The sequence below is a fragment of the Brassica napus genome, chromosome C9, assembly GCF_020379485.1.
Source record: "Brassica napus cultivar Da-Ae chromosome C9, Da-Ae, whole genome shotgun sequence".
Classification (NCBI taxonomy): domain Eukaryota; kingdom Viridiplantae; phylum Streptophyta; class Magnoliopsida; order Brassicales; family Brassicaceae; genus Brassica; species Brassica napus.
Window position 1 is genome coordinate 15,375,430 of NC_063452.1, and position 14,234 is coordinate 15,389,663.

General features: G+C 33.9%; 1 protein-coding gene across 1 annotated transcript; it reads right to left on the minus strand.

Moving 5' to 3' along the window:
- Nucleotides 1-1,454: 1,454 nt before the first annotated feature.
- LOC106394830 ((E,E)-geranyllinalool synthase-like) lies at nucleotides 1,455-10,513 on the minus strand. The gene is made up of 12 exons (XM_013835389.3): nucleotides 8,966-10,513; nucleotides 7,518-7,719; nucleotides 7,203-7,432; nucleotides 6,976-7,099; nucleotides 6,764-6,879; nucleotides 6,448-6,641; nucleotides 6,253-6,368; nucleotides 6,063-6,161; nucleotides 5,702-5,917; nucleotides 5,421-5,550; nucleotides 4,706-4,951; nucleotides 1,455-2,482 (listed from the first exon to the last, which is right to left on the minus strand). Exons 1-12 carry the CDS (start codon nucleotides 9,345-9,347, stop codon nucleotides 1,925-1,927), a joined length of 2,613 nt encoding a protein of 870 aa, XP_013690843.2. The 5' UTR covers nucleotides 9,348-10,513; the 3' UTR covers nucleotides 1,455-1,924.
- Between the last annotated feature and the right edge of the window lie 3,721 nt (nucleotides 10,514-14,234).

Sequence of the window (14,234 nt, forward strand, 5' to 3'; positions counted from 1 at the left end):
ACTAATATGAAAAGAGTTGGATCATTCTTATTTCAAAGTCCATACGACCATTACTGACAACAATTTCGGTTTGACTTTAGTGTTCTTAAAATAAGAAAAATCAAAGCCGACTCCTATAATGAGAATAGATTATTCATTTTATTACATGTGGCTGCTAGGCCTGGGACGGATTGGATATCCGGGGTATTTTAAGATATCTGGATCTTTATCCGGCGGATCCATGATTTTATTATCCTTAGTCGGATTTGGGGTTCTCGGATATCCGGGTGTCGGATATCCTTCTAAAAATTATAATATCCGGATCCAGATTTAGATTTTTAAAATAAATAAAAAATAATATTAATATATATAAAATATTATCAATGATTTAAAAATAAAAAAATGTATATAATGTTTTTAATTATTTCTATGTCTAATATTACAAAATTTATATTAAATTTATATATACTATTATAAAAATGAAAATATAATGAATAAAATTAGTTTTTATATTTTTAAAATAATTATTGATAAAAATTACGGATCCGGATATCCGGACTAAAAAATCAAGATATTCGGATCCGGATCCGCTTTTGACGGATCCAACATTTTAGTATCCGGATCCGGATTCGGCCCCTCCGGATATCCGGATTTTCGGAGCGGATCCGGATTCGATCGGATCCGGATCGGATCTCGGATCGAATCCGGATCTCGGATCGAATCCGGATCTTAGATCGAATCCGGATTTCGGATAATAAGTCCCGGGCCTGGATGCAAATGATAACTGAAATTGTAGATAAGGTTACACAAACTTTACTGGATCAGCCAGTTAAGTTCATAAACCGAGTAACATTATAAAAGAGAAGAGAAGAGATCAGCATGGCTGAGAGGGCCCCACAAGAAGGGAATCTGAGCTTGTGCTTGGCTTTGAGATTCAACTTCCTAATATTATCTTCCTTTCGAATAGTGATTAACTGCAAAAGATACAACTTTATTAGCCTGTGTTACTTTTAAAACCTGCCCAATGATAAACATCGAAATAAAATCGTACCTGCCTATGCATACTGTTTGAGTTCAACAACATCATATGATCAATAAGTCTGAAACCATACGAACACCACAAGCTTTATGATACAACAATGCAGGTGAACCAAAACCCTCCACCTCAGATCACTAATACAGACGACTCCAAGAGATTCGATTGCGTTTTAATCATACGCACACTCACATAGAACAGAACGGGTCAACAAATTGAGAAAGATAATAGCAGAGGAAACAAGCAACCCAGATATCAAACAAATGTAGATATTCACAGTCAACATACACTACATATTTGTCTTGAAACCAAGCTTTAGGGTCAATATTGTAACAAATACAGTTAAACTTCTCAACTATTATTTCTATATATGCCTCAGTGATACAAAGTTACAAATTAATCAAACCAATAATAGGGAAACAAAGAAAACCCAATACAAAGTTTCCATCTTTCAACTCCATCACCACTAGCTAGAGAGGTAACACCAGAAAGAGAGCTCTCTTCTCAACCACTATTTCTCTTCACAATAGCGGTGGAAGCATGCACCATTGGAGTCGAGCTGTTTCAGCTGTCGGAGAAGGAGAAGCTTATGCTTTGATAGGTCCTGGAGTACGAGGAGAAACAGAGCTGCTTATGCTGACGTGGAAGAAGACACGTGAAAGAATCAACAATGGAACAGTTAAGAGTGACATAGTGTGAGAATGTAACAGTGGTTTCTACTTGTATAGCTAGCACAAATCAATTTGAGAACAGCATAGTTTCTAAATCTTTCACAATCACACACTTACAATTTCTTTAAAATTTAGACAAGAAGAGAACACTTGTACCTTTTATACACGTAAATACGTAATGATTATTTCACTAACTATATAATATAACATAACATACAGAGATAGTTAGAGATATTAATCAGTAGAAGCAAGGAGCGAATTTTGTTGGCATCATTGGTACCACTATACTCTGCGAGGCAACGATCTTGAGAGGCTGTAAGGCAATGCCGCGTTTATGAGCATGAGATGTTCTTCCCAAGCACATGAATGTTTTCAACGCCCTGTATTCGTCCTTCCTCTTAAATTCAAGAATCTTTGGTGACAGGTTCATCAGCAGAGGAAGCATCCGAAATTCATCACCATGTACCATCTGTGGCTTAGGCTCGATCTCTGAGCGTTCATTTACATTCACGGGATCGTAGAAAGCCTTCTTAATGTCTTGAAGCATCTCTGTGTCGGAATCATAACGATTTTTCTTGTTGAAAAACATCTCAAAGACTTGGCAACAAGACATGTGAATCTCTTTGCACGGTTTGGGTAAATCACTTAGTCCATCCATTAGTACATGCTCCAGAAACTCTTTCCTGTTTGAATCGATTATCTTTTCGATATGAGCGATTGAGTTTTCAATATCGAGACCTGAAGTATTCCTCATGTGGAGTAGCACGGAATTGATCTTCCCTTGTTCTTGTTCCCTCTGTGAATTTACGTTGCATGAACATGTTTGATCGTAAGTGCAAGAACATCATATGTGAGTTTTTAAGTTTTTAAATAAAAATTCGTTTAAACATTTATATATGGCGGATCCAGGAATTGTTTTATGGGATGTCAAAAATTTAATTACAAAAATCAGAGTGTCGAGATGGGTTCGAACCCAGATAAAAGGGGTGTCAATAGCTGAATCCCCTATATATTATTTAAAAAACATTACAACTTCTTTGGGTAGCCACGTGTCATCACTACGATGATTCTTAGAATCATTAGAGAAATAGGTTGGTCCATTTAATTATATAATAAGCTTTTTATTAAACTAACCATAAATTCATTATTAATGTTCTTTATTATTTCCTTAAATAAAAGTTACAAAATTTCCTAATATGACTAAACTATATATGGCAATTAATCATTTTGAATAATAAAGATTTGATAAAATTTAATGTATCTTCTATCATAATTGTTTAATTTTAAACTATAAAAATAAGTTAAACAACCACATTAACTATATAATAAAAATTTAGATTTTTATGTATATGTTATAATTTAAATTTTAAAAAACGACTATAAATTATTAAAACTGTTAAAAGTCTCACATTCAAATTTTTGTGATCCATGGTTTAAAAATTTTGTTATGAAAAAATATAAATGTTTACAAAATTATATAAGTAAAAAGTCTAATTTAATTAATTATTAATATTAAAAGATATATATTTATATATCGTTTTAAAATTTTAAAATGTTAATTTTTTTTAAAACATAGTTTCAAAAATAATTTTAGAATTTCAAAATAAAATTTGAAAAAAAAAATTATAAAAAAGTTTAAATTAGAAAAAATATAATTTGAAAACATAAAAAAAATAATTTTTAAATTTTTTTAATGTTTTTATTTATTTAATTAATTATTTAAATGTATGTTAATGTCATTTAAATGTTAATTTTAAGACATACATAAATGTATGTTAATATCATTTAAATATACTTTTATATCTTATCAAATAGAAAAAATATTGTTTGGATTAATAAAATTGATTTATATGTTCGCACCAATTTAATTATATATGTAATAGTTATACATTTTTAATTAAATGTATATTTATTTCATTATATGTTAAAACATATAATTCATAAATAATTTATATATATAATGTTTATCCCGCACAAGACGCGGATCTTAACATAGTATATATTACCTTAAACCTGATGCAACTTTTACACACAAAATATTTTAGGGCTGTCATGTGACACCCCCACCCCTCCCATCATTGTTAATGAATCCGCCTCTATATTATATATATAAATATTTTTTAAATGGATGCCAAAAAAAAGTATATATATATGTGTGTGTCTATATATATCCTTAAACGTTACACTTTGCCAAGTTACCAGATTCATACCCCTTAGGGTGGGCGTTCGGATTCAGATCCGGTATTTCAGATTTTCGGGTATTTCGGTATAAAAGTGTAGAACCCGTCCGGGTATTTCTGTACTTCGGGTCGAGTTCGGGTATTCTTAGTTCGGATTCGGTTATTTTGATTCGGGTTCGGATATTTAGATTTTGAAAGAAAAAATATTAAAATTTCATTTTTCAAGTTTCTTGTATTTAAAAATATAACTTTCACTTCTAATTTTTTATTTTTTTTAATAGATTGAAAGAATAATAGATTTGGACATAACATTTTAAAGCTAAAAAAACACTAATTTGGTTATTGTTTTTAAATTTCGGATGTAATTTTTGTTAACTCTTAAAACAAAAATTTGACATGCATTTTAAATGAGTAGCAAATTATATCTTCGGTAATTATATGTATATTATATGAACTTAAAGTATGTGTAGTATCAATATTAATATTTTAAATAAAATGAGAGATATAAACTAGAAATATACGGTTAGTAATAGATATGTTCGGTTATCTTCGGATATCCATTCGGGTTCGGATATTATTCGTTCGAGTTTGGATATCCAATATCTCCTAATTTAATACCCATTCGGGTATTTTGCTACTTCAGTTCGGATTTTGGATCGGGTTTGGATACGGGTTCGGTATCGAATAAAATGTCCACCCCTAATACTTTGTTTAATTAAATTTAATACCCATAAATTGAAGCTGGCATGTAAATCGATCCTTGATCAGTTGATCTTGACCAAACAAAAATTACTACTAGAAGGGCTCTAAAGCCAACAAAATTATAGTATTTGAATCACCTGATAACTTTGCAGATCATTTAAAAGTCGAGGAATGATCATGAGCGATATGGTTAACGTATCATATTTTCCAGGGTTGAGTTTTTGTTGGGGAAAACAAGGTTCCATGAGACACGAAACTGAAAGAGCCATGGTGTGTGCTGCAATTGAGATCATTCCACTGTGAAGATATTCTTCCATCGATGGAGTATGTCCCTTCTTACTCCATACGGCTTCACGTAGCCATGCCTCAAAAGTTTCACCCCACTGCATATATATACGAAAATGATGCAGAGTAATTTGTAAAATATTTCAGAAGTATTTTTTAAATGTTGTTTCTTTATGTAAACTAGACTTTATGTTTTAAGATTCTGATAATTAATGACTAAAACGATTGATTATTTTCTTATGTTTAGTAAGTCAACCATAAGAATAAATATATGCAAGTATAAGTTGACGGTATAAAGAAAAAAAAAACTATAATGTTGATAAGTCATTTAATTTTGTGGTCAAGTTTATGAAGAAGTTGTTGTTACTTTAACGAAATTTCTAAAATATAACTTAGTGACCATTGAGTTATTAATTCATAAAAATAATTATGCAGAGTGAAGTAAGCATAATCACAGAAAATATAGGCCACCTCATAGTATATGATCAATCCTTCGTTCACTCTTTTGAATTGATAACGCAAAAGAAATATAAAGCGGTGAATAAAGCAAGTTGGAGAGAAACATACGATGTTGCGAAGCTGAACTGTAATGTCTGTTCCGTGTTGCTTACGGCAAGCCTCTGTAGTCTCTCTTACTATTTCATCAAGTGCCCTAAATATGATTTTGCCGTAACCTTCAAGCTCGTCTCCATCCCACCTATAAGAAACAATAATTCAACTAATTAAGATTCAACAGTAATGATAAGATTATAATATGAATGGATTCCTAATATGAATCTATATGACTATATACATAACTAAGTTACTATTTAATGACGCCAGCAGGACCGATATTTTAACTAATTTACCTTATAACGGCTTTAGTAAGAGCTTCCAAATCATCCAAAGAACCTTCTTCGTCGAACAAATCGTCGGCAACTGTGATGAGGATGGCAGTCTTCGCTGTAAGCTTTCCAACTTTAATGGCAAATTCAAAGGGCAATGAAGTCGCAGTTGCAAAGTAACAATATGTTGTCTTCTCTCTACCAAAACCAAAATCATTAAGTCCCCATTTCTTGACCCATCTGTCACAAATGGCTGTATTGTTAGACCAAAAACGCAATTTTGCTATAGTGAAATGTTTTGTTTTATTCTTCTTTTTCAGAAAAAAAAAAGAAATGCTTTTGTTCTTGCAAATACCACATAGTTCTAAACTAGAATCTAACTTACATTGTTAATTCCTCTAGCTCGCGTCTATACATTGCTTGTCGAAATAAGAAGTTTCTTGTTGCAAGATAAGTCAGCTTGTTGATGTTTCTATTATGTAGTCTGATTCATAAATCATAAAAATAAACTGGAATTAGCTTGTGAATGAAGTATTCAATATTAGATAGATGATTTGCATATATAGTTTTTATACCTTAAAAAGGAGGCTTTTCCGACTGAGAGAACATTTGAGTTTTTGTCCTCAATCCACATCCTATGATCAAGATGTCTGAGTCGAGCTATCCATGGAGTACTTAATTCATGCTTAATCTAAAAACAGATTATCATTTATTTGAATCAGGCCTTTGTAGTCACTTAAAACATTTCCAACTTTTTGATTTTTTTATACCATTCGTTCATCGATGGACCGACTTTGCTCAAGTAGATTCCGAGTATACTCTCTTGCTTCTTCAAGCTCTTGCTCTCCTGGAAACATGAGATCTGTGGCTCTGTTAACACTAAGGATGACGAGGAACAAAGAGTCTGTATTTCTTTCCAAATGATTTCGAGTTTCCTGATCATTCAAGAACCAGCAAAAGCTTCCTGAAGAGTATTATACAAACAATTTTAAACTCGGTAAAGAAAAGAACATATAATTCTCTTTAGTTTAATTCAAAAATACAATAACTACTTCTAATCGAAATAAGAATTAGTTCTTGTCTTACTCGGTGAAACGGTGTGACCTCGCATTCTTAACATCCGAAATGCAAGAGAGTCTTTGTGCAGTTTATCTGCTAGGTAACTGATAGGCATTCTCTCTATATTTTCTTCCTCGTAACTCCTTAATTACACACGAAATAAAAGAAACAGGTCTTTGGTACATAAACTATATATCGAAAAATAAATGTAAAAATGGCGATTATTAATATAGCCTCACCTGTAAACTTGTTGAAGAACATGTTCAATATCACTACCAAAGAACTCTCCCAAACCGATATTCTCGATTACATTAACCATGGAGAGTTTTATTAGTTCTTCATTGAGAGGATACTTTTGTGGCACTGAGACAAGAAATCATACATATCTTGTTAACAAATATTATAATTAAATATATCATATTTAAACTATCCATAGCTTTGGGATAACTAGAAGTTTAAATTTTACCTCCATTGGGGCATCTTTGAACGACATTTCGAAGATATGCAAGACACTTTGCATTGCGGGTGATCATAAATGCTGATGCAGTTGCTGAAGGCGACTGAAATAAAGAGCCATCGATATTGTCGAGGCTCTTAACTATCATGTCTTCATGGTTTTCGACATATAACATCGATGGCAAGACCTCTAGATATGCCAGTAGAGGTATATGGTTACAATCATCCAACAATTTTTCTCTGGAAAACAAAGAAACCCGATTATGTTTTATATATTTATTTGAGGTAATTATTTTGATCACGATTTCTTCTCATGTAACGTTACCTTTTGAGAATCTCTTGGCGTTGATAAAACACCTCTTTGATCATTTGAATACAGCGACTAGAGAAAACAAAGTGTAAGTCAAGTTGTTGAGCGTGCTCAAGGATTCCTGTGAATTTGATAATGAACCAACGAGGATAAGATCCCTCTTCGTTGTTGTATTTCTCAATTATCATCTCCGTTCTTCTTTCGACATATCTCTTCCCTAGTTAAATTTAGTTTAAAAAAACATATCAAACGGTAGAATAGCTAGTTTTATTAGTGAACTTATTTTTTCGGTATAACAATTTTGTAATTAAATCATCTAATAATGGCAAAATACTTAATATAAAAAAATATTAATATATGATTTTAATTTATTCATAATGTATTAGAGAGATAATTTTATTTTCTAATGTATATAACACTATTACAAATATACAAACTATTTAATTAAGTTTTAAAATTTTGGTGTATTTGATTTAATAAAGAATATATGAACATCTTGTAAAAGACATGTTCTTCGGAAGTTTTTATGAGGTTATTAAAGTATTTTAATTTAAAATCTAAACTGATATATTTAAAATATATCAGTTTTATATTATTATATTATTCTGGTTACTTATTTAGATGCTATCAGTAGATGTGTTTTTACATTTTTCACATAAGATCTATATCTTTATCTTTTCTACGATTTTTATTTATGAAAAACTAGCAGTAAGAAACTAAGAATATTATAAAGAAAATAAAGAAATGTGATGTGGCTGGGAAACTATATACCTCTTCACAAAAATGTATAAAAGGGGATCAGATTATTGACATTACAAGGCAATACTATCTAAGAAAATAAAATAAACTAAATACATAAAAAAAATATTAAAATAAAATTAGAATATAAAGCCTCAAAATTTGTGTAAGAAACTAGAACGCAAAATTAATATTTTATGTTAGTAGATAAAAAAAAAAGAATTCCAGCTTTATGGCATTCAAATAAACCCAAAATAGTAAAGAATAACCATAATCAATCTTTTTGTTATAGTCGTATAATTTTAAGAAATAAAATACTATTGTTTTTTCAATTGCAGCTTACAGTAAACTTTATAATACAAATTAAGAAAAAAAATTAATGTTCATTTCCGGGTACAACGAATTTTTATGATAGAAAAATACTTTTAATACTTTTGCATGTTCATTATGATCAAATTAGCAAAGACACGCCAAAAGTCTATTTATTGTTTTTGGAAACAGAAACATGACAAAAATGCGACCAACAGTAAATATATAATTTTCTGTTGAACAAAACATATTTAATTGTATATGCACGTGAAGAACGAAGTAGGCCATGCATGATGAATGTGATATGTATGTAGTAAGTCAAGTTTTACATTTACAGATAGTTGTTCAAAGAAAAACATTTACAGATAATTTTCTTAAAGGGCAACAATAATGCGAAGTCAGCTCAGTCAGCGCACCTTTGTGGAGATGAAAACCCCCAATGTTCCATTTGTGAAGAGCAAGAACACAAGCAAGAGTGGAAGTTAGAGTGTACATGTCGTCTCTGTCTTCTCCGGCTTCAGACACTGGAGTAGGACAGCCGGAGTTTCCCCAGTAACCCTCTCTGGCATTTTGATTACACAAAATCCAATCTAGAGAATCTTGGAACATAGGTTTAAGCTCATCATCATCATCTACGTTGTGGTCTTCTTCCACCATAGCTAACCAAGCCATATCGTAAGCAGAAGGAGAGACAAATGAGTAAGGATCAAAATTAATGGTGGACAACTGAATGTCACTCTTGATCTGATTGACCAAAGCGTGGAGATCATCATTAGAAGAACCGTAAGGGAACTTCATTGTCTCTCTCTCTCTCGCTTTTTTTTCTCTTCTCAAGATGGTCTTTAGATTATGTGTGTTAATAAATGGCTCACTAATTCGGATGTGTTTATATAGAGAAGAGAGTATGAATATTGATATTAAATATAACAATGTGAAAAATGTGGTTTGAGATGAGTAGTTTGAATGACATCGAGTCTTTTACAAGAATAGTCTACTCATAGTCTCCCAATAATATTAAATGGAGATCCAACGAGTTCACTTATATTAGTCATGTTCTTTTTGGAGACGCCGCGGCAGCGTCGGCGTTTCAAAAAATACGAAGGAAATAAGTATCTTTTACGGCATCGTCATTAATTGATGTCGCTGAGTTTTGGTAAAACAACCGCATCCTCCATCTTTTACGGTCGCTGCGTCAAATTCAAACGACGCTCGAAATTTCAGCGGCCGCGGCGACTCTATTTTTCGTTTCTCTGATTGTCCGTTGCGGCTGTTTTTAATCAGATCATCGAAGAATTTCTTCCTGTCCTAACTTTATTTTCTGCCGCAGCCGCAAGTAGTGGCGTTTATAAAACGAACAAGCCTATTGTTAAATATGCCCATGTTATCGTAGCGTCATAGTGGGTCAGTTTTCTTAAACAAATATCTTATTTAAAAACTAGTTTTTAGTTTTTTTTAATTAAAAATTAAGAGACACTTTCTTATATTTCGCTAACAAACTCCACCCTAAAACCCCCACTAATCATGCTAGTGCCCTCGTCTTTTTTAAAAAAAAAACAATTGTCATAATTAAGAATTTCCAAAAGAAATCATGAAAATAATATTTATATACGTGTATATCTCCACATATCTCTGTAACTTGTGTCAATATATCTTTTCTCAATTTTAAACTTTAGCGATATGTTAGCAAAAAAAAAAAACCTTTATCGATATGTCTTAGTTATAGAACACGACTGAATCAATATAGTCGTGTGGTTCTCCGTTGAGACAGACCTACCCCAAAGTGGGTATGGAAAGGATCACGAGTTTCCATGAAGAAAATAAGGTATAACTGTATAAGACACGAGTAAAAAGTACGTTTGTACACTCGTCTATTTACTTTGAACCAAACAAAAATCTAGAATATGTTCTCTTAATGGAAGTTCTAGTTCTTAAAATCCGTCTCTTAAATTTTGACTAAAAAACCAAAGAACCGGTTCTTAAATCTCATTAATCATGGTCTTACTTTTCTCATATTATTATGATACCTATTGGGTTTGATCTAATTATGTACCTATGTGGTATATATATCTTTTACTGCTTCATAGTTACCAATCACAATAGTGAAGCTTCAGAGGAATGGACTTCTGTTTCATGTGATATGCTGAATCGGCTTGCTGTTGGTCGTGATTTCTTCGGAGTTCTTCCTACCGGCTAGATCTCTTACTTAAGTGTTTCAAGTTTGTATCGGTTACTTATTTCATGTTCGCTACATAGCTGAATGGACGAAGTATCGATTGTTTTATTACTTCTACATTTTTAATTGCTTTTTGCCATGGAATCAATTCTGTATGTTTTACATTTGGTGAATCACTAGCTATATCTAAACATCATTCTTCATTTTTTGAAATTATATTGACCTTCTTAGCAAAAAAAAATATAGTGACACTTAACCTATTAAACTATTTTCTCTTATTACTATTTATCATAGTTTTCAACCAGAGAAAATTACTAGAATGTATAAGAAAAGTTGGTTTATTACTAGAATGTTAAACATCTTTTAAAAATTACTAGAATGTTGAGATACCCATAGTAAATGACTGTAAGAGCCTTTGGTTAGTTTTTTTTAATTGAAATTATTTTTAAACATTAAATCCACATCACTAATTAAATATCACATCATCATAATAGAAACCAAACCGTCTATTCTTCATCATAACTACATAGAAGTAAAAAAAAAAAAAACTAAATAAGAACATTGTCTTTGTCGTCTCGAAGAAGGAACCGTCGAAGAAGGAACCGCGAGGATACTCCACACTCTCCGTCATCGACATTGTATGTGTTTACTTCCTCTTCCTCGAACTAACTCTCTGTCGTCATACTCTGTTTTCTCTGTTATCGTCGTGCCCGAAATCGTCGTCTTCAATCGTTTGTACAAAATCGTCTTTGCCGCCGTCTTCGCCGCATTCTTGTCTACGAGTTCATCTTTTCCGGTAGGATATCGCGACGTTATATATTATATTTTGTTGCGACTGAGATAGGGGTATGTTGCGGCTGTAATATGGTTTTGTTGAGGGTTTTGTTGCGTATGAGTTAGGGTTTTGTTGCTACTGAGTAAGGGTTATGTTATGGCTGAGTTATCGCTGTGTCGTGACTAAGTTAATGTTATGTTGTGGCTGAGTTACTTTTATGTTGTGACTGAGTTACTGTTATGTTGCGACTGAGTTATTCAAACATTTTTTGGCTGAGTTATTGTTATAGTACGGATGTGTTATTGTTATCTTGTGGCTGATTTATTGTTTGGTTATATGATCAGATGGATGTTGCTGAAGTTAAATCACGGGATTACCCTCCTAGACTTTACCCTGAAGGGTCTTCTAACCTGGAAAAAAAAGATATTAATCAAAATTTCCATCTAGGAACTTTCCCCCACATTAGAGAAACAATTGGACTTAATGTGTGGGAAGAACTGGTGAACTCTCCCATTGGAGTAGTTGCTAGGCTAGCTGGACGCGAAAGCATTTGGTCTGGTAGGACCGTACACTATCTACTATGTAGACAGCTGCGAGTACATAAGAAGGAGATATGGTGTCTCGTGGTTGATGAGGCTATCAGGTTTACCTTGCTCGAGTTTGGTGAGATCACTGGGTTAAACACAGGTCCATTGCCAACAGAAAGGTTTGAACCTGATCAATACAAAGAGTTTTGGGAGGAGTTGAAGGTGCCGCTTGGGATGGGACCCAAGTTAGATGAACTGAAGGAAGCATTAGCGTTTTGTCCACTTTGGAGTTTTGAAAAACGTAAGTGGTTGGGGCTGCTACTTCTTCAAGCCATGGGAGTCTATTGTTTGCATCACAATTCAAGGATACCTTTTGAAAGTGCAATAAGGGTATTCGACGATGAAGCCATGGGGTCGTATCCATGGGGTCGGACTGCATACAAAGTTCTCATTGACTCTATTAAAACGTTGGCTCCAGAAGGAGGGTCATACACAATAAGCGGCATGACCGCCGCGTTATTGATTTGGGCGTATGAATCCGTCGCCTGCTTCGGTGAGAATTTTGGGAGGGTGGTGACTAATGAAGACGTTCCACTTTTGCGATGGGGTGGAAAGCGTACACGTGCAAGTTTTGATAACTTGTTGGCTGCCAAAATCAAAGAGCATGGCGAGGCAAGGTTTAACGCTGAGTTTTTAATTTTTTTATAGCTGATTTATTATATTTGATGGCTGATTTATTATTTTGATGGCTGAGTTATGTGTTATAACCTGGTGTCTCAGGTGCGTGTGAGGAGAATGGTCTTGAAGGACTCAATTGAAGAGATGTTTCCTAAATGGCCGGGTGAACCTGACGACCCACAACTCGTTAGCTTGATAACAAACATACATGCAGGTAGATTTGTGAAAGGTTTTTGGGAAGTGCATGGGAATACGCAGGGTAATGCGCAGGGGAATGAAAAGAAGAAGAAAATGAAGGGTGGAGTTTCGTCAGAAGCTGAGCCACCCACTAAGAAGCAGAAGAAAGTTAAGACACAGAATGAGTCTGAAGTTGCTGCAGCGGGAAAGGGTTCTAGCGAGAAGGAAGGTAGCAAAGATTTGGAGTTGGAGAACAAAGCAACTCTGAGGACCATTGTGAGTACTCTGGATAATATTTCTAGGAAATTTGAGCAGTTTGACTCACGGTTGGAAGCTTGTGAGTTAGACCGGAACAGACCATTGATGGACCAAAAGACCATTGATGACAGCGTGAAAGCTTTACTGGAGGAGCGTCTGAAAGTTATGGGAATTGGGAAAATTCCCAAAAACAATGATAACCCCTCTCCACCATCAGCAGATAAATCTTTAACGTTGGTATCACTGCGGGTTCAAACGCAGCAGAAGTCTGTCAATAGTCCAACGTTAGCTGCGACTCCTGGTAAGGTTTTTGGACCAAAAAAGAATTTGGCAAAAGAGCTTGATAAGGAATCAGGGGTGAAAAGGACTTTGGCTGAGGAGTTTGGTAGTGTCGCTAAAGCTACTGATCTTGATAGTCAACATGTTTATTTCGTATTAGTTTCTCTTTCAAAGGCTACTAAGGATGATAAGGATGCTAAGGTTCCAGCCTATGGACGCGGCTACAGGGGCAAGCGTATTGTTAAGGGTGAGGAAGCCGATGAGAAGAAAAAAGCAGCGCAGGCAGATGCTGCGTTTAAGAGGAAGGAGAAGGCTGAGGCTGAGAAAAAAGCGGCTGAGGCTAAGAAAAAAGATGCTAAGGCTAAGAAAAAAGATGTTGAGGCTAAGAAAAAAGATGCTGAGGGTAAGAAGAAAAAAGAGGCTGAGGGTAAGAAGAAACAAGAGGCTGAGGGTAAGAAAAAAGAGGCTGAAGCTAAGAAAAAAGAGGCTGAGGGTAAGAAGAAACAAGAGGCTATGGGTAAGAAAAAAGAGGCTGAGTTAAAGAAGAAACAAGAGGCTGAGCTAAAGAAGCGAAACAGGCTGAGTCAAAGAACAAAGAGGTGACTCCATCTGGAGACGACAGTGTATTTGCTGATGTGACTGACGAAGTTGTTGGGGGAGAGAACGAATTCGCGCCGGAGTCTAACATCGAGGGATCTGAACTGATTAGATCTGCCATAATTAAGGAATATTGGGAGAAAGTGTTCAGTTAACTCCAAAAGGGTTTTCAAATGCGGCAGTTTCTTCACCAGCAGTTTTTCCGTACGTAGGAGAGAATG